General features: G+C 49.2%; 2 protein-coding genes across 2 annotated transcripts; both read left to right on the top strand.

Moving 5' to 3' along the window:
- The first annotated feature begins 1594 nt into the window (after positions 1–1594).
- LOC307211871 (zinc finger protein 213-like) lies at positions 1595–3711 on the top strand. The gene is made up of 4 exons (XM_079968995.1): positions 1595–2618; positions 2811–2892; positions 3154–3236; positions 3448–3711. Exons 1-4 carry the CDS (start codon positions 2193–2195, stop codon positions 3691–3693), a joined length of 837 nt encoding a protein of 278 aa, XP_079825121.1. The 5' UTR covers positions 1595–2192; the 3' UTR covers positions 3694–3711.
- A 12147-nt stretch (positions 3712–15858) lies between these two features.
- Positions 15859–26403, top strand: MPV17 (mitochondrial inner membrane protein MPV17). The gene is made up of 7 exons (XM_079971051.1): positions 15859–15978; positions 21856–21971; positions 22197–22289; positions 22804–22899; positions 24682–24714; positions 25072–25124; positions 25214–26403. The coding sequence occupies exons 1-7, from the start codon at positions 15906–15908 to the stop codon at positions 25281–25283; spliced, it is 534 nt and encodes a 177-aa protein (XP_079827177.1). The 5' UTR covers positions 15859–15905; the 3' UTR covers positions 25284–26403.
- The last annotated feature ends 240 nt before the right edge of the window (positions 26404–26643 follow it).

Below are 26643 nucleotides of genomic sequence, written 5' to 3'. Positions count from 1 at the left end.
TGGCCCCCCAGGCGCCAGGTCAGGAGCGCCTCTGGCTGGGCTGAGATTCAGCCTCCTCGAGAGTCATTTTCCTCCTCTGCCATCTGAAGTCTCTGGGTGAAGGCGGGAGGAGCCTGTGATTGACAGCCGAGCCAGGCCGGAGTCGGGGTGCAGTTCCCCCAAAAGGCCACCAGGGGCCGGAGTCTCTCTCTCTCTCTCTCTGATTGGCTGCCCAGCCAGCCAGTCAAAGGGGCGGAGCCAGCACTTTGGGCGGGAAAAGAAAAGGAGCCTTTTCTGAGGGAGTTTTTAGTCAGGGGCAGAAAAGGGAAAAGAGCAAATTATTGATCATTATGATTATGATTATTTTATCATTTATATCCCTCCCTCAGCCACTCTGGGCGGCTTCCAGCACATATAAAGCCATAGTAAAATGTCAACCCTGAAAAGAGAAGCTTCCCCAAGGAGGCCTTCAAGTGAGCCAGGGCTCCTTTGGAGAGATAGAAGCAGAAAGAGGGATCTGGACCCAGGCCTGGGCTGAGGGAGGAGAAGGGGCTCTGGATGGAGCCTCCATCCACTCTGAGGAGAATCTGGTCCCTCACCATGTAGCCTTCTGAGGCTTTGCCCTCGGGTGGGAAAAATATTGCGCCCGGGAAAGGGAGATGGGAGTCAACAGACACTCAAGGAATAGTTTTGGAGAAAAGGCTTTATTCCTCCCATCCATGACCTGGTAGAAGGAGCAAGTGTGACAAGTCACAAACAAGCACGAGTTCCCAGCCATTTGCACCGAGCATCTATTCCCCTTCCAGTTCCCTCCCCTTTCTCCTCCCTCAGGAGTCCTCTGAGCATGAACAGAAAGCTCCTGTCTTGGGACTCTTGTGGGCTCTTGGCACCCTTCCCAGGAAAGGGGGAATGAGAAGCCAAAGGGGGGTGGGGGGTCGAGGAGCCTTGGGGTTCAGCACGTCCAAGATGTTGCAGCCAGAGTGAGATCAGATTCAGTGCTCAGGCCTGCTCCGAACAGAGCCTAGTCATCAGCTTTTCGAAGCCGCCTCATACTGATAAAATGTAACAGTTTGGCCTATGCGTAGAGAAAAACAGAGGAAAACTTTAGCTGTGGGTTTTTAGAAGACAAAAGGAATTTTGGACAGTTTTGAGGCCTGGTTGGGGGGACGGGACTTTGGGCCTAGGTGGGGTCACCTGTCCTCACCTTCCTTCAGCCAGAGGAAGGAGTGCTGCTCCTCACATCATTTTTTATTTTATTACCTTGTTGGGCATCCACACTGTTTTCCAGAGATGCCTCCCACTTTCCTGTTGCAATTGTTTGCATTTGGGCCTTCAATATTTCACCTTTAAGAAAGTCCCAACCATCTTGGACCCATTCAGTAATTCTTACCCTGGGACTTCACCCAGTAGCTCCTTCAGCTTTCTGAAATTGGCCTTTTTAAAGCCCAGAGTGCAAGTCTGACTGTACTCAGCTTCCCCATGCCTGTGAATCATGAAACCCAGAGGGACATGATTATGGTGATGATTATGATAATAATAATAATTTTTTATTTAGACACTGCCCATCTGGCTGGGTTTCCACACGTTTCCCAGGACAGTGGTACCTCGGGTTACAGACACTTCAGGTTACAGATGCTTCAGGTTACAGATTCCAATAACCCAGAAATAGTACCTCGGGTTAAGAACTTTGCTTCAGGATGAGAACAGAAATCGCGCGTCGGGAGGCCCCATTAGCTAAAGTGGTACCTCAGGTTAAGAACAGTTTCAGGCTAAGAACAGACCTCCAGAACGAATTAAGTTCTCAACCCAAGGTACCACTGTACTTCCACTATGTTGATCACTTTGTCCCTGTCTCAGGTCCAAGAGAGATGATCCCCTTCTTGTTTCTTCCACCTTCAGGGTCATGAAATTGTCAGTGAGGCAATTCTGCATGGTCACTTTCCTTAGACCAGGGCTAGAGACATACTTCTCTTTCTTCTTACTTTTTTTTCCTGTTAATGAAGGTTCAGAGTCGGGGCTGTGGTGCAGTCCAGCCCTGGCTCCTAGCAGGACTCAGCCACGCTTGCTCAGGAAACATTTCTCTTCTCCTGACCAAGTATCAGTCTGATAACAGACCAATATGTTTCCTTTGTAGGATTTGCTAGCACTTCTAAACTGGATCATCAGAACTTGGCAGAAAACGAAAGGATTCCTTCCGATCTCTTGGAGGCTTCATGAGAGCCCAGATGGATGAGCAAGACTCAGCTGGCCCTGAAGCAGGAGGAGGCCCTGCCCTCCAAACTGGGAGCAGTGGGGGATTTGGGGGAAATTCAGAGCAGAAGATCCCAGGTGAGGAGGACACCCTTTGCTCAGAGGTGCAGAGCCAGCAGTTGACGCAGTCCTGCTCCCAGGAGGCCAAAGGACCCCGAGAGGCTTGCGGCCGACTCCACCACCTCGACTGTCGGTGGCTGAAGCCAGAAAGTCATACCAAAGCTGAGATGCTGGACCTGGTGATCTTGGAGCAGTTCCTGGCTGTCCTTCCGCTGGAGATGGAGAGCTGGGTGAGGGAATGCGGAGCAGAGACCAGTTCCCAGGCTGTAGCCCTGGCCGAAGGTTTCCACCTGAGTCAGGCAGAGGAGAGAAAGCAGGCAGAGCAGCAGGTGAGAGAGACTTTCCTCTGGAAACTCCCAAGGGGCTCCCAACATGAGGGAGAGTATCACCAAATTCTCTACTAATGGCTCATCATTTTTTGGAAAACATTCAGTGAGTTAGATCTGATACCCCCAAAGATTTTGCCTCTGCCATTTCTTTTCCAAATCTTCTCCCCATTCTCTGTTTGAATCCTATTTCAGGCAAAGGATCTGTTTGCCGAAATGGGCCCTGATTCCTGTGAGGCAGAGAAGACTCCGTTGGACACCAGAGGGAGGCCGCTGGGTAAGGAGGAAGGATTTTTTTCTCATTCTGTGGATTTTGAAACTAATCTGTGGGTTGTGTAAATCTTTTGAGGGGAGGCTGAAAGCCCCAAGGGGGGGGGGATGTATTTTGACACAACTAAAATTTGAAATGGGTACAAATGTCTAAATGCACTCAGCAAGGAAAACTTTTAATAAGGCCTATCTGTAGTTAGAGATGAAGTGCTGAACCTCTGAGAGATGCAGGAACTGATGGCTTCCCACTGACTTGTGCCTCTTGCAGGTGACCGAAGGATGCCCCCCAGACCTCCTCATCCATCTTTTCATGGTAGTGGAGGAGAAGCAGCAACTGTGGAGACAGATCAGGTATTGGGAAAGAATCAGGGAGCCTCTGGGCCCATTGAAATGCACAATAAAAGAATTCCATTTAAACATTATAATAAGCATACATAATTAACATATGTAGGAAAATAATCCCATTAAAACAACACAATTAACAGACAGAAAACAACCGAGCAATGTATAGTAGATAATCTTTATGCTGTCTAAGTGGAGGACTTTTTCCTTTTCCTTTTAGGGTCCTCTGTGCTTTAAAGATGTAGCAGTGTATTTCACAGAGGAGGAGTGGGCGTTGCTGGATCCTGACCAGAGAGCTCTGCATAAGGAAGTCATGGAGGAGAATCGTAGGATTGTGGACTCTCTCAGTAAGGCTTCCTGCTGGATCATAGTATCTGTTTTGAAATCCAATACATATCTATATGTGAGGAATTTTCAATATTTTGATGGAGCACAACAGCACCACCACCAACATTTGGGATTCTAATTCCCCCACAGCTCACCTTAAATGGAGAGCTATCCACCATTTGGTCTGACAATATTCTTCCTCCACATATGGCTTCTTAAACCATGTTCATGCTGGTCTTCACAGTGGTGAGGGAAGTTAAAATAGCTTCTGTCAGGTTTTTTGTCTCTGCTTCTGTTGGCCTTTGGTTGGCCAAAGTGACAACTGACTTTGCAAATGGCAGAGATTCCATGATTGGGCCAAACATAATCTATCCTGGAAGGTGCCAGGCTCTGGTCCCCATCAGTGTGTACGTTAATGAGCATCAACAAAGGCAGTAAAGCTTGTAGTAAGGGTATTGTTCGATAATTTGGGGGTCCATTTCTTCCTGAAGTTCTAATCCATTTCTCTCTTTGATGCAGGTGGTGGATTGGAAATCATGAGCAATGGAGACCATTACAAAATTGACACAGGAGAGACCTCCTATTCCACATCCCATCAAATAAATCCCACTGGGAAGAATCACTATCAGTGCTTGGAATGTAGAAAGACTTTTAGTCGGAAGGATAGTCTCACAGCCCATCAAAGAACACACAGTGGGGAAAAACCCCATCAATGCTTGGAATGTGGAAATAGCTTCAGTCAGAGGTGCAATCTGGTGTCGCATCAGAAAATACATACAAGGGAGAGACCATATCAGTGCTTGGAATGTGGAAAGAGCTTCAGTCACAGCTTCAATCTCACTTCCCATCGAAGAACTCACAGTGGGGAGAAACCATATCAGTGCTTGGAATGTGGGAAGAGATTCCGTTTCAGCGGCTCGCTCACTCTCCATCAAAGAATACATACAGGAGAAAAACCATATCAGTGCTTGGAATGTGGAAAGAGCTTCAGGCAAAGTTCTCACCTCATGGCCCATCAAAGAATTCATACAAGGGAGAAACCGTATGAGTGCTTGGAATGTGGAGTGAGCTTCTGTCAAAAGGCTAAACTCACATCTCATCAAATAATTCATAAAGGGGAGAAACCATATCAGTGCTTGGAATGTGAAAAGAGCTTCAGTCGGAGGTCCCATCTCACTTCCCATCAGAAAATTCATACAAGTAAGAAACCCTATCAGTGCTTGGAATGTGAAAAGAGCTTTTGTCAAAGGGCTAAGCTCACTTCTCATCAAAGAATTCATACAGGGGAGAAACCATATGAATGCTTGGAATGTGGAAAAAGATTCACCCATAAGGAAAGTCTTGCATCCCATCAAAGAATTCATACAGGAGAGAAACCATATCAGTGCTTGGAATGTGGAAAGAGATTCACCCATAAGGAAAGTCTCACTTGCCATCTAAGAATTCACACAGGGGAGAAACCATATCAGTGCTTGGAATGTGGGAAGAGATTCACCTATAAGAACAGTCTCACTTCCCATCAAAGAATTCATACAGGGGAGAAACCTTATCAGTGCTTTGAATGTGGAAAGAACTTCAGTCAGAAAGCCAAGCTCACAGCTCATCTAAGTGTTCATACAGGGGAGAAACCATATCAGTGCCCCGAATGTGGAAAGGGCTTCAATCGCAGCTCCAATCTCAGTTGCCATCTAAGAACTCACAGCGGGGAGGAACCCCATAAGTGCTTAGAGTGTGGAAAGAGCTTCAGTCACAGCAGCTCTCTCTTTTTCCATCAAAGAATTCATACAGGGGAGAAACCATACCCATGCTTGGAATGTGGAAAGTGCTTCACTAGGAAGGAACGTCTCACTTCCCATCAAATAACTCACAGCGGGGAGAAACCCCATAAATGCCTTGAATGTGGGAAAGGCTTCATTCAGAAGGCTAAGCTCACAGCCCATCAAAGAATTCATACAGGGGAGAAACCTTATGAATGCTTGGAATGTGGAAAGAGCTTTTGTCAGAGGGCTAAGCTCACAGCCCATCAAATAATTCATACAGGAGAGAAACCCTATAAGTGCTTGGAATGTGGAAAGAGCTTCAATCAGAAAGCTAAGCTCATGGCTCATCAAAGAATACATACAGGAGAGAAACCGTATCAGTGCTTAGAATGTGGGAAGAGCTTCAGTCAGAAATCTAAGCTCACAACCCATCAAAGGATTCATACAGGAGAGAAACCACATCAGTGCTTAGAATGTGGGAAGAGCTTCATTTGGAGGGCTACACTCACTTCCCATCAAAGAATACATACAGGGGAGAAACCATATGAGTGCTTGGAATGTGGAAATTGCTTCAGTAGAAAGGAACATCTTATTTCCCATCAAATAATTCACAGTGAGGAGAGACCATATCAGTGCTTGGAATGTGGAAAGAGCTTCAAATGGAAAAAAAGTCTCAGTTTCCATCAAGGAGCTCACAGCAGGGAGAATCATAGTATTTGAACATGGCTATCACATATCCTTTGACTTTCCAGGCTAAACATATGGAAATCCCTTGAACGGTCCTCATAAGGAACCTCTGGGATTAAAAATAATAATATTTATACCCCACCCATCTGACTGGGTTTCCCCAACTACTCTTGGCAGCTTACAGCATATATAAACCATAGTAAAATATCAAACATTAAAGACTTTCCAATGTCTTCTAAAAGTTATGTAGTTCTTTATCTCCTTGAGATCTGAAGGGAGGGCGTTCCACAGGGTGGGCACCACTACCAAGAAAGCATTCTGCCAGGTTCCCTGTAAGTTCACTTCTTGCCGTGGGGGGAACCAGCAGAAGACCCTCAGAGGAGGATCTCAGTCAACATGCTCTATGTGCTTGATATCTGGTTTGAGAATTCAGGATTGGCTCCTTCAGGAACAGCCAACAGTTTATTCCATTCTCCACCAGTGTAGTCCGGAATGTTGTCCTCTCCACCAGTAGCATGACACCAGAAGTTGTCATGCTGTTGAACCATCTGTCTTGGATGTGGGAGCCCAGAGTGATGTTGAGTAAGAGCCTTTGGTCCCTGTTGAATGCAAGACAGCTTGACAGCGGCCTCAGGTGATCTTGCACCCAAAGGTGGGAGCTGAGGAGATCATCTTCATTGGATCATAGAACAGTAGAATTGTAAGGGACCCCAAGGAGCCTCCAGTCCAATCCCTTGAAATGCAGGAATAGACAATAGACTCAGCAGGCAGGAGGGTGTTTTATAAAGAAGGTACCAGTCCAGAGGAGCCTGAGACCATCAGAAGGGCCCCACTGTTTCCACATTGGCTAACCAGGTGTCCATCATGATTTATGAGAGAGGCTGGATCAATGGCAATACTTGCAGCTGCAACACGTTGTAACATCTTTATTTGGACCAGCAGCTTTTACAGAATCTAAGACACCTGAGATATTAGAACAATTGGCTAAATCCTTTGAGACTAAAAAGCCAAGGATTGTTTTCTACAGATACCTGATTTCACTCAATCAATCTGACATACAAAACCTGAGAAACGAACAAAATACAGAACTGGAGGTTCCTGTCATACCCCATCAGTGGGACAAAGTTTTAACTTCGGTAGCTCATGTTTCATTAGATTATGAATCATGTCTTATACAACAAAAAATAATGTTTATAATTTATTGGATGCAATGTCTGACACTTGCACATTTGGGGAGGAAAGTATTATGATGTATAAATTGAAATTGTCGGGGGATAATATCACCCTAAACCACATACCAACAACTATATGTGGACAACTCATGCCCTTCCTTCTGCTGAAATACTGATATTGATCCTAATGTAAAATGTGGATATTTAATTAGACATTAGATATAACTTTTGACTTTGTTCTAACTGTTCCAGTAGTAATTGCATTTAACCTTCCGATAGAATGCATCAGTGAATGATTCCTGTGTGCCTGCATTTTGTAACCCTCGTGCTTTCTTCCTATGCTGTGTGAACATTGCATGGGCTTCTAGGAGGGAAATGGATGTTTTGCCAAAGGGTCACGTGTGGAGTTAGCATCCGGGGAAGAAGTAGTATTTCTCCTGGAAGCTGTGTGAGGCCCAGAGAGAGGAGAGAAAATTCTGGTCCTCGTCCCTTCTCACTGATGGTCTGGTTGCTAAGAAAACTGTCCGATGAGTTGTAAGTTAAGACCTAACGGACCGGGAGTATGCTAGATAAATAAGGGAAATGATATCAGTATAGAGCCATGCGTGTTTACATCCCATGACCTGCAATCTTTCCAATGTGCCTAGTAGGATGTTTTGATGTTTATGATCCTGTATTTTATGACTCTCTGTGTGCTGTGTTTGAAAGTCTTGTCTGAGCTTTCTTCTGATGTGCCTCGTGGCAGTCCTCTTCTTCACTGGCAGTACAACTAGAACAACCATGTTCTAGTCTATATTTGCCTATGGCAAATATAAGATCTTGAATGCATTTGTAAAAATAACCGGTCTACTTATTTACCCCTATATTGTATTGTATCATGTTTCAAACAGTTCATTTTGCTTTGTTTTGACCTTTCTCCACCTTTTTAACTTCATTTCTCTACCAAAACCTTCACTAAAGTATCAGTATTAAAGGGGGGGGGGTCATAAAAGAAAAAGTGCCACCCAAAAGTACATCTAAGGAAACCGTTGTGGCTGCATAAGGAGCTTACAGATGAGCTGAGAGTTAAGAAGGGCATGTATAAGAAATGGAAGAAAGGTGGGCAGAAAAGCTGGACCCCTGCCCCCCCCTCCCTCAGCAGACCCAAGACCAGTTCTCCTCCCTCCAAGAGAATAAACATAAACCAGGCAGCCACATCATGGGCAAAACTCATCCCTTTTGTCTGGGCACCGGGCTCTTGCAGCCCCAGAGAACAGCATGTACCCTGAAAGAGGCCCCCCCCAGTGCTCAGAATAGTTAGGAAACCTTCTTCCACCAGCCCTCTCCACCCATGCTACAATTCACATACCCAGCAACCCTTTTCACAGGTTTTAATTGCTGGCATCCTGGCCCCAGAGTGCCAGGCAAGAGGCCACCTCAAAGACACAAGTTATGTCACAATCTGGGAGGGTTTTCCAGCAGTTTGCCCCATCCCTCCCCTGACCTCCACCTCACACCCATTAAGTAAAAACAAAAGGAAATATATGCATGATCCCGTTTCTCAGCCAAGTTGACCACAGTAGTACCTTGGTTTAAGAACAGCTTAGTTTATGAACAACTTGGAATAAGAACACTGCAAACCTGGAAGTAGGTGTTTTGGTTTATTTACACTCTCTGGATTTTGAGTACACTATTGATTTTATATGACTTTCTAAAGTTTTCCCATTGAGCTAGCACATAGATACAGTGAATTGTTACATTTGGTAATGTGCAGCGGAGGCCCTTTTGAATAGCGATAGGAAAAAACTGTGTGATGAAGTGTTTTGTGGGGACATTTGCAGGAGTGATTGTAGTCAGGGGGTGTGTGATGTCTGCTGGAGGGGCAACCCCCCCACACTTTCTATACATTCCAGTAATGCTACCAATTAAAAAACATGAAGTGTTGGTCTATCAATGAATGGGGGGGGGGGGGCGTTTTTCCAAAATAAATATATTGTCTTTAAACTTGGATCAACCCAACTGAGCCATATGCTGATGGGGATGAGCATGTTTCCTGGAGGCTTTGCTTTTTCCTCCACATAATGCTCTAGTGTGGGTGCACTTAGTTATGCCAAAATCTCAAGGGGGAGAAAGCCTCTGCAAATTCCAACAGGCTCCGTGTGTATCCCGAGGCTTAATTCCCCCCCCCCCCCCACGTTTACACTTTATGTGACTGTTGTTCTGATTGTCAAGTCTTTTTACTATGATTTTGCCAACAAAGGTCTGTATACAGATAGGTAGCCGTGTTGGTCTGCCATAGTCAAAACAAAATAAAAAAATTCCTTCCAGTAGCACCTTAAAGACCAACTAAGTTAGTTCTAGGTATGAGCTTTCGTGTGCATGCACACTTCTTCAGATATCTGAAGAGTTCAGGTATCTGAAGAAGTGTGCATGCACACGAAAGCTCATACCTAGAACTAACTTAGTTGGTCTTTAAGGTGCTACTGGAAGGAAAGGTCTGTATAGTTCAAGCTATGGTTTTCCCAGATGTTTGGAAGTGAGAGCTGGACCATCAAGAAGGCGGATCGCCGAAGAATGGATGCTTTTGAATTCTGGTGCTGGAGGAGACTCCTGAGAGTCCTGTTACGGAAGGGGGGGGGCATGTCTTCTTCACCTTCTTCGCTACAATATATTTGCTCAATTTCCCTTTCCTCCAGGCAATGTCAGGTGCCAGACTATGCATATTTGGGACCATTGTTTTCTCATCCCCAGGAAGTGTTTATCTGTGCATATCTCCAGCTCTGCATATCCCCCCCTCCCTCCTCCATATGTTAATCTTTGTAACCCAACCTCCCTTTAATATATTCATGATGTAATCTGTGTAACCAAACCTCTCTTTAATGTATTCATGACGTGTTTTGCACTGTATTCTGGGACATGGAGGGAGTTTCAAAAACTCATGTCACCCCTTTCTCACTGTTCAATCTTGCCTTGAACCTGTTGCGCAATAAACTTGGATCTTCTGCTGTTTGCTCCTGTCTCCGGCTGATCTCATTTTCCTCCGCAGGGACCCACGGACTTAGTCCGATGAGCTGGGTGGCAGAGCATCCTCGCACCCAGATTTTTGCCGTAACAGATGGCGCCCAACGTGGGGCATGCGATTCTCCCGCGTTGCTGACCGGGGGCCCCGAAATCTTCAGCCGGCACCAGGCCATTTTGCCTGGGAAGATCCTTTGGACCCCCGGCCATCTTCCGGGCGGTAATCGAAAGCCCCAGGAGTTCAGCCGGGGAGCAAAGAGGGATCCAGCCGGCTTATTCATCAATCCCGGGATCATCATAGAAGACACGTGAGTATAAGGAAAAGGAAAAATCCAGTGCACTGGTGGGAAAGGGGTGGAAATCTCCTGGCAACTGAATTCTCTGCCCTCCTCTCTATCGCTCCTTCTCGCCTGTCTCTTGGTCCAATTGGTGAGAGAGACCGTGGACTGCTGCTCGACCCAAAAGGGGGTTCTGAGCTCTATCTCTTTCTCCTCTCAAACCCTCCAGTCAGCTGCACCAATTGGGGGTCCGAAAATAAGACGGAGAGACCCGGCTTGAAAAGATAGCCGACTCCCCGCAACGGACTCTCTCAGTTGAAGCAAGGGTCTGGAATTCTTCTTCCGAACTTCCCGAGCGCCCTTACGGAGGGGGCAGGAAGAGGTCTGGCTTTCTGTATCAATCCCAGCCGCACTGGTCGGTGCCACGTAACACGTGTAGCGTGCGTGAGCCCGCTTCCAAAAGCAAGGGGGATTTTCGGTTCAAAACTCTATCCAGGGATCACCCGATCTGGCACCGCACGGCACGGGCGTTCAGTAGGGCCCCTTTTCCTGAGATTGTGGCGATAGGTAGGAGGTTGCCAGGAGGGATAGCCCATGAGGAATTGGGCAGGATCGGCAGAGTGGAAAAGGACCCCAGGTTATTGACTAAGGAAATAGGAAGGAAATATAAGGAACCGGATAGCTAGAGCTCTTTAAAAACCCACTAAGGAAGTCGCCAAGCGACGAAAGACCCCTCTTTACTATAGCCCCCTGTACAAGTTACCCAAATCCTAATCAACCCCTCTCCTTCTCCCTTCTCTATCCCCCCCCCAAAAGAAAACAACAACAAAAGCAACAACAACAACGCATGCTTATATAAAAGGGTACCCAGTCAACTAAGCATTGTGAGCCCTGCCAGTTTGGTTAACTGGTGGTGTTTGAAGAGGCAAGGAGGCTCTTAAAACCATGTGGGACCTTCCTACTAATTTCACTTAATGAAGCTAAAGGAAGCAGCCCAACTCCTTGCAATAACCAACTAAAGGATGAGAGTATATATGTTTACATGTTGTCTGTTATGTGTGTTGTGTGTTAATACATATATGAGAATATGTATGTTTACATGTTGTCTGTTATGTGTGTTGTCTGTTCCTTCTGTCTCTGACAGACTGCCTTTCTTAAGCGCGCATAGTTTAAACTGCAAGCTTGCTTCAAAATTTAAATCTAAGGAAGCCATGCTGGACCTTATCAGTCCTAAATAAGACAAAATGAGAATGAAGGGTGCAAATGTTTACCCCACCTCTTGCTTTATTTGAGTGGTTATATCAACTGAAATAACCCTATGCTTATAAAATATTCTCTCCCAGATTCTCTTCCTATTTTATCTTAGGAAACTGTTCTTCCTTTAGAGGGTTCTGTATAAAACTGGATACTTTTATTTTCCTCTTCCTTAGTACATGATAGGAGCATTGAGTGTGCTCTCTTCCCCAGTAGTGCCTGTGTACATAAGTATGTGTGTGTCTCTTTGGTAGTACAAATCTTGCTGTGAAATCTTGCTGTGAACCCTATATTTTGGAGGGTTGGACTAGATGACCCTAGGGTCCCTTTCAACTCTCCCAATTTGTGGCTGTGTGGAAGGACATGTGTCCGCAAGCATTGCAGGGTAATTCTTAATTCTGGTGTGGTGATGGAGTTAAAATTCAGCCTAGCTTTGCTCTTTAGTTTTAAAAGGTGAGAGGTGAAGCTGTGATGTTTTGAAGCACAACTGGTAATATCAATTTTGTCTACTATTTAAAAATCAGACTTTAAAGTCAATTCAAAGTTTAAACACATACAAATACATATGGGCCTTGACCAATCCTGTAAATAAAGGGGCAGAAAAATTTTTGTCTGCAAATGGGAAGGCCGAAATAACTTAGAATGTTAAAAAAAAAAATCCTATGAATTCTGACTCTCTGGCCATTTTCCCCATATATAAGGGCGTGGCATTGTTCCGCGAATGGCCAGAGGGATATTAGCCCTTTCCTGTACATAAAGGAAGCAGTCGCTTTGCTTGGGCTGAAATTGCTAGCTTTTGTTGGTGAATACTTCAATTGCTGAGTTTCTCTTTTTTGTTTTAAATCTAACCCTCTTTTAAAATCTACTCCTCCTTACCCTTCCCTTATTCAAATTCTAATTTTGCCAAAAGATGCGACATTTCAATAGTATAGAAGATTTGCTGAGACATGAACTCCACACATGCACAGAGACTAGATCAGCTAAAAAAAAAAAAAAAGATAGGAAAAAGAGAGAGAGAGAGGAAGGAGGGGGAACTGTAGAGGGGGGGAGAGGAGGTTTATGTAAAACTTGGAACCATTGAGAGAAATCACCCTTAATGTGTCCCAAGTTTGAAATCTTAACATGCCAAATTCTTTTCACAGGTAAATATCAAAGCATTCCACCCCTCAATGGGATTTAAGTCACAGACTTTGTTTATGTGCAATTTTAGAAACAGCATTTCCTGACAGGCTTCTCACATGAAATAATTTTCCCCTTTAACAGGATATGTGAACCCCGATAACAAAGTGTTTGTCCCTTTTTCCTCCCACAACAACTTTCTTTCTGTTCTGTGAAATCCCTGCTGTAGTAGTGACTTCCATCTCTTTGTGGCTTTGACACTTTTAAAGTTACAAATAATCTGTTTCCATTTATTTAATCCGTTTTTCCATGGTCTATGAAATTAATCGAAGCATAACCAAACATTGTTTGTGGAATGGTATTTGTTTACCTTTTGCCTGAGCATTTCTTATTAATTCTGTCATTTGGCTAGTTCAAGGTACTTGCACAACTTTAAATTGCCATTAAGTCATTTTCCAGTATTTTGCTATTAACATTCTAGCCGATGTTGTCACATCAAGAAACACTCTTTTATTTTCATTGTTACTTCGGATTTCTTAAAATTCTGTGTCTTAGCATTTATTTATTTTGGTTCCTCATAGGTCATTGTGTGTGTTTGTGTGTGTGTTTTATTATTTTAACTGTGTCTTTTAAGTCCACCCTGCCCTTACAGGATATCACTTCTACAAGTGTGTTACTACAGATCCAATGAAAAGCTTCGCCACCACAACAACAGACACCAAAGTTTTCAAAGTGGCCACAGCTATCTCTTTCAAAGGATATAGACTGCCGGGGGGTGGAGTTGAATTACAAGGACATTTTCTGACTTTTGAACCTCAAGATACATATATAAAATATCCCAATTGTCTCAAGATATGCAACTGATATTTAATTAGTTTGTTTTGTATTATGTGTTATTACGTAGGAATGTTGAAATGTGTCTGACAGTGTGTCATTTCCACAAATGGGGGGGGGGCTATTTTTGTGGCTATTTTTGTGTGTAAGTGTTTTATGTCTAATGTCTTATTCCTTACACCCCAGTGGAGGATCCTCATACATTTTATGCCTTTTAACAGATCAGGCTATTATGTAGTCCAATGTTTAGACTTAGATAAATTTATAACCATATTTCGTTGTTTCACCTGGCACTCTGCCAACTTCCCTACCCATTTTAAAAATGTGCTAAAACTCACTTTACCAAGGAGAAGCTTCAGGAAGGTATATATGCTTTGGTTTAGCAGGAATAATCCCTTATAGAGTTAAATTGACTTATTTGGACGAGTGCCCTTTAAGAGTGGTTTTATTTTAACTGATTGGTTTGGGAAGTTGAGAACCATGGGGCAAGATAAATTCAAATTGGACTCAGTTTGAATTGGGCAAGTGTATCCAGGCTGCAATTAGCTTTTGGTCCTTAAAGTGCAAGTGAGCAACTTCCCATGACTGCAAGACCAGAGCCTATAATAATAAAATCCCATGGAATGGCCAAGGCTAGGATATTTCCCTCAGGACGTGTCCAAACCTGTGCCAGCTATGATGGGTGCCAGGCAACATGGTTAATATGAAAGCCCTAAGTGGATTCACCAGGGATTGCCACTACTGTGAGACCACAGAAGAGCTACCTTGACACCTGAGAACACAAAAATGGCGGGGAACAAAGCAAACTGCATTTTTTTTTCAGTCAGTAGTGGACCTTCCTGCTAAATGTAAAGCATAGACCACTATTAAACAAAATACGACAGGTGTCCTTTTACGCGATATCCTATATCCAGCTATCTGCACTACTATACCTGCAAATGGCCTTAAGAGGCATGATTTGCAAGTCCCTTTCAGGTTTGCATAAACCCACACCTCTGGTACGGTAGATACCAAGTTATTAGTTAGCGCATATCTATAACACGCATGTACATTGTATTGGTCAGTGTTGCTCCCTCCTTTGCTGCCCTGCTCAACCCACCTCCTTTTCCATTAGGGCCTATTCCCACTCACACGGCACCCCTACCTTCATCGAGATTTAGGGTGCGGAGAAAAGATTTGCAAGTTCTTACAGAACTTTAATGCAAATCTATCTCCGAATGGGGGACTGTTACGGAAGGGGGGGGGGCATGTCTTCTTCACCTTCTTCGCTACAATATATTTGCTCAATTTCCCTTTCCTCCAGGCAATGTCAGGTGCCAGACTATGCATATTTGGGACCATTGTTTTCTCATCCCCAGGAAGTGTTTATCTGTGCATATCTCCAGCTCTGCATATCCCCCCCTCCCTCCTCCATATGTTAATCTTTGTAACCCAACCTCCCTTTAATATATTCATGATGTAATCTGTGTAACCAAACCTCTCTTTAATGTATTCATGACGTGTTTTGCACTGTATTCTGGGACATGGAGGGAGTTTCAAAAACTCATGTCACCCCTTTCTCACTGTTCAATCTTGCCTTGAACCTGTTGCGCAATAAACTTGGATCTTCTGCAGTTTGCTCCTGTCTACGGCTGAGCTCATTTTCCTCCGCAGGGACCCACGGACTTAGTCCGATGAGCTGGGTGGCAGAGCATCCTCGCACCCAGATTTTTGCCGTAACAGTCCCATGGACTGCAAGAAGATCCACCCTCTCCATTCTGAAGGAAATCAGCCCTGAGTGCTCCCTGGAAGGACAGATCCTGAAGCTGAGGCTCCAAGACTTTGGCCACCTCAGGAGAAGAGAAGACTCTCTGGAAAAGACCCTGATGTTGGGAAAGATGGAGGGCACAAGGAGAAGGGGACGACAGAGGACGAGATGGTGGGACAGAGTCCTTGAAGCTGCCAGCATGAGTTTGACCAAACTGGGGGAGGAGGGCCTGGCGTGCTCTGGTCCAGGGGGGCACCAAGAGGCGGACACGACTAAACCTAACAACAGCCCTCCATCTCCACGCGCAGCTCCGGACCCCGCCATGTTTTCTTCTTTCTCAAAAGAGGAGGCAGCGGACTCCCGCGCGCCCCTCTACCCGTTGTCTATGACACGCGCCCCGCACGTGATCCTTCGGCGCCTCCCTCCCTACGTCATCTCCGGGCGCCGGAAGTCCCTTTGGCGGCACGTGGAGTGGCTTTCGGCTCCGGTTCTCCGCGGGCGGCATGGCGGCCCTGTGGAGAGGCTACCAGAGACTGATGGCCCGGCACCCGTGGAAGGTGCAGATCGGCACCGCCGGTAAGAGGGAGGCCGCGCCCCCTGCTCCGGATTGATCCCGGCGTGGCTGCGCCGGCGCGCCTTGGCTCTCCCTGGCCGGGGCGGGGAGGGCTCGGGGGCTCGGAGAGGGATGGCTCCGGGGCAGGAATCTCATTTCCAGGAAAGGGGAAGCAGGTGCCTTGGGATTTCAAGCGTCCTCTCCTCGTTGCATTTGTTCCCGCCTCAAAGAAGCCTGGGCATGTCTTCTTCTTGTTGTTTAGTCGTCTATTCGTGTCCGCTTCTTCGCGACCCCCTGGACCAGAGCAGGCCAGACCCTCCTGTCTTCCACTGCCTCCCTCATGCTGATAACCTCGAAAACACTGTCCAACCATCTCGTCCTCCATCGTCCCCTTCTCCTTGTGCCTCCATCTTTCCCAACATCAGGGTCTTCTCCAGGGAGTCTTCTCTTCTCATGAGGTGGCCAAAGTCTTGGAGCCTCAGCTTCAGGATCTGTCCTTCCAGTGAGCACTCAGGGCTGATTTCCTTCAGAATGGAGAGGTTGGATCTTCTTGCAGTCCATGGGACTCTCAAGAGTCTCCTCCAGCACCAGAATTCAAAAGCATCCATTCTTCGGCGATAAGCCTTCTTTATGGTCCAGCTCTCACTTCCATACATCACTACTGGGAAAACCAGAGCTTGAACTATACGGACCTTTGTTGGCAAGGTGATGTCTCTGCTTTTTAAGACGCTGTCTAGGTTTGTCATTGCTTTTCTCCCAAGAAGCAGGCGTCTTTTAATTTCGTGGCTGCTGTCACCATCTGCAGTGATCATGGAGCCCAAGAAGGTAAAATCTCTCACTGCCTCCATTTCTTCCCCTTCTGTTTGCCAGGAGGTGATGGGCCCAGTGGCCATGACCTTCGTTTTTTTGATGTTGAGCTTCAGACCATATTTTGTGCTCTCTTCTTTCACCCTCATTAAAAGGTTCTTTAATTCTTCCTCACTCTCTGCCATCAAGGTTGTGTCATCTGCATATCTGAGGTTGTTGATATTTCTTCCGGCAATCTTAATTCCGGTTAGGGATTCATCCAGCCCAGTCTCCATCTTCACCACAACCCTGTGAGGTATAGTCCCCCAGTGGCTGAGTGGGGGTCACAAGCCCACTGTTTGACCTCCGGCTGGACTGCCTCCTGGAGAATGGGTGGTGCAGGGAGCTGTGCTGAATTGTTGGGGGGCCGCAGATGGCTCTGACTAGCCGGCCCCCTGCCTGAAGGACGTTGGGCTGCCCAGCTCTTCCCAGGTGGAAGGACCCCACCCCCAGTCAAGAGCTAGGGAAGTGGGCTCCTTCAGTCCACCATCACAGGGGTCAGCAGCCAGAGACCAAGCCCAGATGGGAGCAGCCTTAGGTCTTGCCTTGAGGTGCCTCACAGTTGACATATATCCTTCAAGTTCATCCACAAGCAAATGCCTTTTGCACGCAGGAAATAGGAATTCCATTTCTCATGAAATCAGACGGTGCCGACATTTGGCTGCCTGATGAAAATGTTTTTGCTTTGCCAAGTGCTTTCAGATAATTCATTTGATACCCTCTTGGTCATTGTTCTGCATTTTTATAGTTTTCAAAAATGATTTTAGTGCAGACTGCTAGATTTTATGAGTTTGCGGCTTATAAGTGCCCTTAAAAATCAAAAAGCACTGCCCAAAAGTGAACGCCACCTGCAGGTCTTCATACCTGCCCCACAGCAAAGGTGGTGGAACGTTGTATGTGACTGTAAGTGTGAGAAGCCTGCCTAGCTGTAGCTGACACCATGCACAGCCTGTATTGGGGGTGGGGGGAAGGAACTTTGCCTTTACCTGAGCTGTGAATGGTGAAGGCCTCACCTGCAAACCAAGGCAGACCCGCCTGGCACCTTAGCAGGGCTAAGTCCCCTTGTGCAGCCAGGATAGCACCCTCTGCCTGGACTGGGGCCAGACCCTCCCTGCAGCAGCTGCCGCTCTGGATTCTGTGCCCCAAACAAGTTCTGAAGCAGCAGTCCTCCCCACCCCGGACTCCCCAGCTCCTGGCCACCAACCTGGATGGCTTTAAAAGAGGATGAGGCTATGGAAGGATATTAGCCATGATGGCAGCAATGCTTCTGAATATCAATATTCTGAATATCTGAATATTGCTGGGAACCGCAAGAAGGGAGATTGCTCTTGTGCTCAGAATCTGCTTGCAGGGTTCCCACAGGCATCTCACTCACCTCTGTGAGAACAGGAGGCTGGGCTAGAGGGATCATCGGCCTGATCCAGTTGCTTCTTATTGGGTTCTTCTTGTTGTTGTTTAGTCGTGTCCGACTCTTCGTGACCCCCTGGACCAGAGCACGTCAGACCCTCCTGTCTTCCACTGCCTCCCGCACTTTGGTCAAACTCATGTTTGTAGTTTCGAGAACACTGTCCCACCATCTCATCCTCTGTCGTCCCCTTCTCCTTGAGCCCTCCATCTTTCCCAGCATCAGGGTCTTTTCCAGGGAGTCTTCTCTTCTCATGAGGTGGCCAAAGTCTTGGAGCCTCAGCTTCAGGATCTGTCCTTCCCGTGAGCACTCAGGGCTGATTTCCTTCAGAATGGAGAGGTTGGATCTTCTTGCAGTCCATGGGACTCTCAAGAGTCTCCTCCAGCACCATAATTCAAAAGCATCAATTCTTCAGCGATCAGCCTTCTTGACGGTCCAGCTCTCACTTCCACCCATCACTACTGGGAAAACCAGAGCTTTAACATAGCTTTTAATTGGGTTCTTAAGTTCTAACATTTTTGATATCAGTTGCCAGGCATTGCTAGTGGGGAGAGTTGCTGCTCTCTTGCTTCTGCCCTTTTTGGGGACTTCCCATTGGGGCATCTAGCTGGCTGCTGCAGGGTGGGGGGAACAGGATGCTGGACAAGGTGGACCCTTGGCCTAGAAGAAGCCCCAGCAAAAGACGAGTGGATACAAAAGCTTATGGAATACGCAGAAATGGCGAAACTTACTTGAAAAATAAGAAATCAAGATAGAAAACTTTTTGTGAAAGAATGGAAATGGTTTAGGGAATATTTACAAACTGTAAACAGATAGGAACATTGACAGGTTTATTGTAATAACCTGCCGTTTTATAAGAGTATATATTTAAAATAGATGAATAAATGAGCAAGTTAAGTTAATTTGGATATGCGGAAGATGTTAAAAATAAATTTAAGGAGCCACAGAAAGAGGGGGAAGGAAGTCAAGTTTTGAAATGTTAAAATGATTGTAAAATTATTGAAATGTAAAAAAATGAAAGTCTGAAATATAAAATTAAAGGGTGGGCCTTGGCCTAGATCCAGCCGGGCTTCTCTTAGCTCCTCCTCCTGCTTCACTTCTCCTGGGGGGGCCGTCCATCCTTCCACCAGGTGCCATGGAACTGCCCGCCTGCTGTGTGTGTGTTGGGGGGGGAGTGGCCATTGAGTGGCGCTGGCAGCCTCCCAAGGCTCCTTGCGGGTGAAGTCATCGCCCGGGGAGTCGTCAATCTCTGTGGTGCGGCTGGCACAGAGCGACTCTCATCCCATTACACTTGGCCCGGCTGCCAGCTGCGTCATACAGGTGCCACCTCTCCCCCCCCCCTTCCCGCCAATCTGGGTGAGTGAATGAATGAATGAATGAATGAATGGAGCTGGGAGGGAGCCTGTGGTGACAGAAGCTGTGAGTTTGTCAATGAGCAAGTGGAGAAGCTGAGCCAACACCACACTGTTTCTGACACGGCATCACAGACACGGGGGGGGGGGGTCCTTGTCTTTCAGGGGCTGAATATCCCACCCAAGGAAAGTCTGCACAGGCAAGGGCAGGGAGGGGGGGGGGAGGCATTAGATAGCAGGCATTGGGACTAGTTTGGGAAGGGGCCCTTGCATGAAAAGAGCCAAACGTCCTGTTCTCACAGTGACCAGCCAGGTGCCCCCAAATGAATGACAGCCCCCCCTTGCCCAGAGCATGACCTGAGCCCAACTCAGTTCTGTGTGCTGCTTCCTTTCAAACCTCCAAATTCACAGCAACTCTCCTCTTCTTCCTCCTCCTCCGCTGCAGATCTGCAACTCCCCCCCCCCATTTCCTGGGGACTCTGGTGTTCTTCAGGGAGGGGGGCTTGTGACTCTTCATGGGGGGGCGTCTTCCAGTCACGTGGCTGGCACATACTTTTGCAGGGCCCCAATATCATGCTCAAGGCCAGAGTGAAATCTTGATGTTCATTCCGCTTTGCCATCTCGTTGGATTTCCCTTTCCCAACTCCTTTTCTTTTGCCTTCCTGCCAGGGGCTGTTAAATAGCTGGTGGGCAGAGCAGTCACTGAGACAGGGGTCACATTTGGCATTTCTGGCAGATTCTTAGAATGGTAGAATTGGGATCCCTAAAGCCCATCCAGTCTAGCCCCCTTCAGTGCAGGAATTGCAGAGTCTGCGTAAAAACCTCCCAGGAAGGGGAGCCCCACCCTCCTTGGGACCTGGAGGTCAGAGCATGCAGAGGAAACGGAGGCAGCTGTGCTGCTCTGGAGACCCTGGCTTGCAGGCTGTGGCTGAGCCCCCTCCCTCGCTCAGCCATGGCCCCCTTCCGTCTCCCCTCTCTGGGGGAAGAGAAGCGGCTTCTCTTCTTCTGGGCACAGGGCTGTGTCTTCTCCCTTTGCCAGCAGCTCACTGGATCCACTCCAAGGAGGGAGGCTTGACGTCAACAGATAGCTGGCAGGGACTTTGGGGGAGGCAGTGGCTCAGAGGCTCTGCCCCCTTGGCCAGAGACCAGAAAAAGCCAGGCCTGGGCTGGGGAAGATGCGGCTTGGCAGAAATGGAGGCAGCCCTGCACCCCCTTTCCTCCTCCTTCCAACCCAGCAGTCTATAGTTTGCTTCTATTTTTGTTGTTGTTTAGTGGTGTCCGCCTCTTTGTGCCCCCCTGGACCAGAGCACGCCAGGCCCTCCTGTCTTCCACTGCCTCCCGAAGTTTGGTCAAACTCATGCTGGTAGCTTCGAGAACACTGTCCAGCCATCTCGTCCTCTGTCGTCCCCTTCTCCTTGTGCCCTCCATCTTTCCCAACATCAGGGTCTTTTCCAGGGAGTCTTCTCTTCTCATGAGGTGGCCAAAGTACTGGAGCCTCAGCTTCAGGATCTGTCCTTCCAGTGAGCACTCAGGGCTGATTTCCTTCAGAATGGAGAGGTTTGAACTTCTTGCAGTCCATGGGACTCTCAAGAGTCTCCTCCAGCACCAGAATTCAAAAGCATCCATTCTTTGGCGATCAGCCTTCTTGATGGTCCAGCTCTCACTTCCATACATCACTACTGGTTGCTTCTATAGGGAAGTTCTATGTGGAGTTGGAAGGGACCCTGAGAGTCATCTAGTCCAACCCTCTGCAACACAGGGATCACAACTAAAACATCCCTGACTGATGACCACCAAACTCTTATCTTTTTGTAAACCACTTTGAGGGATTCGCCCCTCCCCCCATCAAGCAGTGTATGAATTTTAGGAAAGAAATACATTTTTTGTGTGTGTACATGAGGTTTTCCACATGAGGAGCATCCGCACAGCTAAGCCTGAAGAGTTTCTGTCTGGCGAGAACTGCAGCCCCTGAACCTAGAGATCCCGTGCGGCTGGCGCAGCCGTAACGCCAAGCATGGTTCGGCTCTGGGAGGTTATGCACGGCCCTCCCTCCTTTTCTGCCTGGAGCAAACGAGCTCAGAGCCGCCTTCAGGCTGGCAAACTGGGGTTTGAGCTTGCCTTGCCAACCAGGATCAAAACACTCAGGTTTAATTCCAGTTTTCAATCCGGATCTTCAAGGCAACAAGGAGCCAACTGTGCTTTGGCTCAAGCCAGGAAGTGAGTCATTTGACTTGTCCTCTGGGGCTGGCCAGACAGACATTGCCCCCCACCCACGAGATGATGTTGCTTTTGCACAGGGACCCTGGTGGGCGTGGGAGATGTGATTTCCCAGCAGGCGGTGGAGAGGAGGGGGCTGGCTGGACATAGCAGCCGGCGGACCCTGAAGATGATGGCCATCGGTTTCTGCTTTGTGGTGAGCCAGGGCAAATTGGGTGGCACAGGAGCACCAAGCCAGAAGGGCCTCTGGGCTGGGAGACGTTCCTCTTGGATCCTGGGGAGACTGCTTCCCCAAGGGGGCTGGGCCAGGGGGGGGGCCTTGACCTGGCAGGCCTGGGTCTCCCTGGTCCTCCGTGGCTGTAGGGGGAGGCTCTGCCCCAGTTGCTGTGCTGTGACCCCGGACTGCCCCTCTCCCCTGCAGGGTCCGGTCATTGGAGGCTGGTACCACGTCCTTGACCGTCTGGTGCCTGGCACCACCAGGGTGGCTGCGTTCCAGAAGATGCTGCTGGATCAGGTCAGGAGGCTCTCTCCGTGGGTTCCCCAAGCCAACCGGCCGGCCAGGGCTTTGTGGGCTCCTCTTCCACAGCTAAGGAATCCCTGGCAGGCGGGCATCCAACCTCGACTCAAAAACCTCCCCGGAAGGAGGAGTCCACCGCCTCACAGGGGTTTCTGTTCCGCTGTCAAATGGCAAACTTTTCCCTAGTGGTTCATCTCTTTTCTTACATTTAAATCCGTTGGTTTGGGTCCTCCCCTCTGGAGGAGCAGCAGAAAACAAACTGGCTCCTTCTTTGGGCATTTGAAGACGGCTGCCATATCACCTGTTCCTGCTCCAGCCCCAGGACGACTTGGTCTGATGCTTGGTTTGGCCCATCTCTTCATCAGCTGCACAGGGGCGGGTGGGGAGGGGGCTTCCTGGGGGGCCAGAGAGCTCTTCCTCCTTCCCAGCTCCTTGCTTGAGGTCTCCCTGGCAGCTGAGATGCCACTGGCACCACCTTCTCCCCATGGATCCCCTCTCCTTTCTCCCACAGGCTGGCTTTGCCCCCTGCTTCCTGGGCTCTTTCCTGGCTGTGGCAGGAGCACTCAACGGCCTGTCCCTGGAGCAGAACTGGGACAAGATCAAGCGGGTGAGTTGGCCGCAGGGCAGCTGGCAGGGAAGGGGTGTAGCCATCTCTGGAGCGGCAGAGTTGCAAGGGACACCCCCCCCCCCCGCATTGAAGAATTCCTGATTTCCTCCCTTGATGCTGCCAGTATTGGGGCGTCCCTCTGCCTCTGTGCTTGTAGACAGTTGCTCTGCCAGAGAGTTATTCCTCGGAGGTTTCCATTCCGCCTTCGGAGAGGCGTTTGGGGACGTCTTCCATGGCTGGATCCAGGTCTAACAAAAGGAAGCACTTCTTGGCCCAAGAACACTTAGCTAAGCAGCGGAACTCTCTTCCACTAGGGGCAGCAACGGCCACCCATTTGGATGGCTCTTAGATAAGGGAAATTCCTCCAGGCCGAAGGAGAGGCTGGGGAGGGGGTGTCACAGGCAAGCTGACGTCCTGCTGTGCTCTTTCTCTGCTGGATGAGGCCAGTGGTCCTTCTGGGGCAGCCTCCTTTTCTCACAGTGGCCAGCCAGGTGCCCCCATGGGAAGCCGCCAAGCAGGATCTGAGCGCGAGAGCCCTCGCGTGGTGGTGGGAGAGGGGCCACTGGACGAGGGGCCATCCCCTTTGCTCTGGCCCTGCTCCCCTCCGATGTCCTGGTGTGCCACAGAGGCCCCCTGCCCATCCCTCCAGCCCCTCTGCCCTTTGAGCTGCAGCATCTGCCCCCCCCCCCGGCTGCCGTTCTGCCGCCTCCCGTCCTGCGAGGGACCTGCGTGACCCCTGCCAATGTCTCTGGCGTCACCGGGACAGCCTGGTGCAGGGATCCGGCCCGCCTGACACACGCACAGCCCCCTCCCCACCTCTTTCAAGAGCCTTTTCTTCCCATCTCATCTCGGTGTGGACTGAAAGACTCGACTGCTTTACTCACCAGAGATGAGTCACAGGAGGATAAATGTCACAGTGACCCCCTCCCTCCTGAGGAGCTGGATGTGCCACAAAGTCTCAGAGAGGAGAGGGAGGGGGGTGGAGAGAGCCAAGCAGGATCCTTGGGGGAGGGGGGTTAACACACCAGCGCCCCTCTGCCTTCTGCCTTTGCCTGACCCCCACTCAGGAGTATAGAATTGGGGGCCAGAAGTATAGAGGGGGGTCCCATGGTGAGCTTCCCTGGACCAGAAGGGTTTCTGCTCCCCCAACCCCACCAGGACTCTTTCAGGACTAAGCCACAGCTGGCTTCAGCTGCCTCAAGGACAGGCCTGTACAGTGGGGTGGGAGTGGCTGAGCCTTTGCGAAGGGGGAGCCAGTTGGAAGCGCCCTGAGACCTCCGAGTATAGGGCGGTTTATAAATTCAATTAATAATAATAATAATAATAATAATAATAATAATAATAATAATAATAAATGGCCCCTCCAGGGAGTGCTGTGAAGGTGACCTGGGAGGGGGAAGTCTTGGAAGGAATGGGGGTTGTTTTCTAAGAGGAGGGGGTGAGGCGAAGTCTATGAAAGGAAGACCAACAACACTGTTATTGTTATTCTTTGTTAGATTTATATCCCACCCTTGATCACAAGATCTCACGGCAGCTCACAAGACCAAACTCCAAGGCACAAGGAGGGCAGCCTGTTTCTGTCTGAGAGAGAGGAGTCTGGGATAAACTTCTGGAGACGCTCCCTGGCTCTGAGCCTCCACAGAGGCCTCCCCAGAAGTCTCCCGGAGGAGGTGCCTGGCATGGAGAAGTCCCTCTCAGAGCAGGGGTGGGGTTGACTGAGCCATGGGGGCGGGCTGCCAACCAGCCCTCACCCCCCTTCCTCTCTGTGTTGCTCTCTTGCAGGACTACACGGATGCTCTGATCACCAACTATTACGTGAGTCCTCCGGCTGCCCCCTGGCAGGACCTGCCTCCCTGTGCCGCCTGCCATCTGTCCCCCGCCCCAGCCCTGCCTGGCAGAGGGGGCTCCTTGGCTGCCCTTCCAGAGGCCCTACAGGATCGCCGGGTCAGTTGTTCGGCAGCATCTCCCTGGCAGCCTCCAAGCTCAGCACATCACAGAATTGTAGAGTTGGATGGGGCCCCCAGTTGTCACCCAGGAATCACAGCTCCCCTTCCCCTGATGGCACTGAGAGGTTTGGGCCTGGGGGTTTGGGGAGGGGTCTTCCTGGGGCCCTGCGCTTGGCGGCCACGCTGCTTCCCCAGTGGCGCATCTCTCGCTCCCTCTCCCTTTCAGATCTGGCCGGCTGTGCAAGTGGCCAACTTCTACTTCGTCCCCCTGAACTACAGGTAAGACCTGCCTTTCCCGCCTGCAGGACCCCCCCCCCGGCCCCCCTTGGCAGAGTCGCTGCCCCTCAGCTCTTTCTCTGCCCCCCCAGGCTGGCCGTGGTCCAGTGTGTTGCCATTGTCTGGAACGCCTATCTCTCCTGGAAGGCCAACCAGCTGTGACCGGTGGAGGAGACTCATCCTGACTCCAGCCCCTCTGCACCCGACTCTTGTCATCCACTATGGCCTGCCTGGCAATCTGGGCCCTGTGCACCCGCCTGCCCCACAACCAAGGGGCCAGGCTGGTCCATGCACCTCCTTCCCAATACTGGCCCCCCACTGGCAGAGAGAAGCCCGGAATCCCTGAGATAATGGTTGGGCTCCAGGCCCCAGTTGCTCCCAGCGGCTGTGTGGCCCGGTTGTCAGGGTTGGTGGGAGCCACAGATTCACCCCCGATGGGCCGTATCGCCTGGAGCTCCTTACTGTGTCTGTTTTGGATGGTCTCTGGCAAGGGAAGCCCCCTCTGCCTCAACACCCGGCTCCCAGACTGGCGAAAGCAGCCCCAGCCCCACATGAGGGTCGAGGGTGTCATTCTGTGTCATTGGGAGGCCCCAGGGGTGCTGTGACCCCTGCGCCCCACTGGAAGCTCCTCACTTGCCTCCTCTGTTAGAGCACAGTGGGGAGAAACAGGCAGACTCTAGCCCAGGGGTCAGCAAACTTTTTCCGTAGGGGGCCGGTCCACTGTCCCTCAGACCTTGTGGGGGGCCAGACTGTACTTTGGGGGGGAAACGAATTCCTATGCCCCACAAATCACCCAGAGGTGCATTTTAAATAAATGGACACATTCTACTCATGTAAAAACACACTGATTCCCAGACCGTCCGTGGGCCAGATTGAGAAGGCAATTGGGCTGGATCCGGCCCCCGGACCTTAGTTTGCCTACCCATGATCTAGCCCATCTCTTGGCTCTTTCCCCTGGCACAATGCATGGCAGCCGCTTGTGTCAAGTGAGGGGACAGCCTGGGAGAGACCAGGCTTTTATCTGCACTCATCACTTTACGTGACTGCCAAAAAGTATTCAGCAACTGTATGAAGGAGAAAGTTCTATTGGGGGCCATTTTGGGATGGCTGCATGGAGCTTCCATGTGCAGGGACAGTCTACCTCAATCCTGGTTGCTAGGGAAGGGAAGCAAGAGAGGGCATCTGGCTGACCACTGTGACAGACTGCAAGGGCCCCCTTTGTGCCTTTCCCTGACCTTCCTGTGAAGGAGGCTATTGAGCCGAATAAATCCATTGTGAAAAACAGTGTCTTCTGTCTTGGATGTGGGCACAGTCCCGGGGTGAAGGCCTCTCAGGCCCAGGAGGTGCGGCTCAGCCTCTGGATGAAAGGTGGACAAGGTGGGGGCAGGATCTACAGGGAGGGTGTTTGTGTGGCCCCCAGAGGAAGTGAGGAACAGGCAAAGGTGAAAGCTGCAAAGGTGGCTTTGAAAGGGGAATAGGCAAAGGGGCGGAAATGTCTATCGGTGGCTAAATGGAGCCTCGT

The sequence above is a fragment of the Podarcis cretensis genome (assembly GCF_951804945.1).
Source record: "Podarcis cretensis genome assembly, chromosome: 3".
NCBI classification, from domain to species: Eukaryota; Metazoa; Chordata; class Lepidosauria; order Squamata; family Lacertidae; genus Podarcis; species Podarcis cretensis.
Note: the sequence above shows the minus strand (reverse complement) of the source record. Positions and strands in the feature narration are given on the sequence as shown.

Excerpts from the sequence above, each read along its gene's own strand:
- MPV17 (XM_079971051.1), top strand. The coding sequence starts at position 15,906 with ATGGCGGCCCTGTGGAGAGGCTACCAGAGACTGATGGCCCGGCACCCG. Across the intron at positions 22,290-22,803 it reads AGAAGATGCTGCTGGATCAG|GCTGGCTTTGCCCCCTGCTT; the intron begins GTCAGGAGGCTC and ends TTTCTCCCACAG. Across the intron at positions 25,125-25,213 it reads TTCGTCCCCCTGAACTACAG|GCTGGCCGTGGTCCAGTGTG; the intron begins GTAAGACCTGCC and ends CTGCCCCCCCAG.
- LOC307211871 (XM_079968995.1), top strand. The coding sequence starts at position 2,193 with ATGAGAGCCCAGATGGATGAGCAAGACTCAGCTGGCCCTGAAGCAGGA. Across the intron at positions 2,893-3,153 it reads CACCAGAGGGAGGCCGCTGG|GTGACCGAAGGATGCCCCCC; the intron begins GTAAGGAGGAAG and ends TGCCTCTTGCAG. Across the intron at positions 3,237-3,447 it reads CAACTGTGGAGACAGATCAG|GGTCCTCTGTGCTTTAAAGA; the intron begins GTATTGGGAAAG and ends TTTTCCTTTTAG.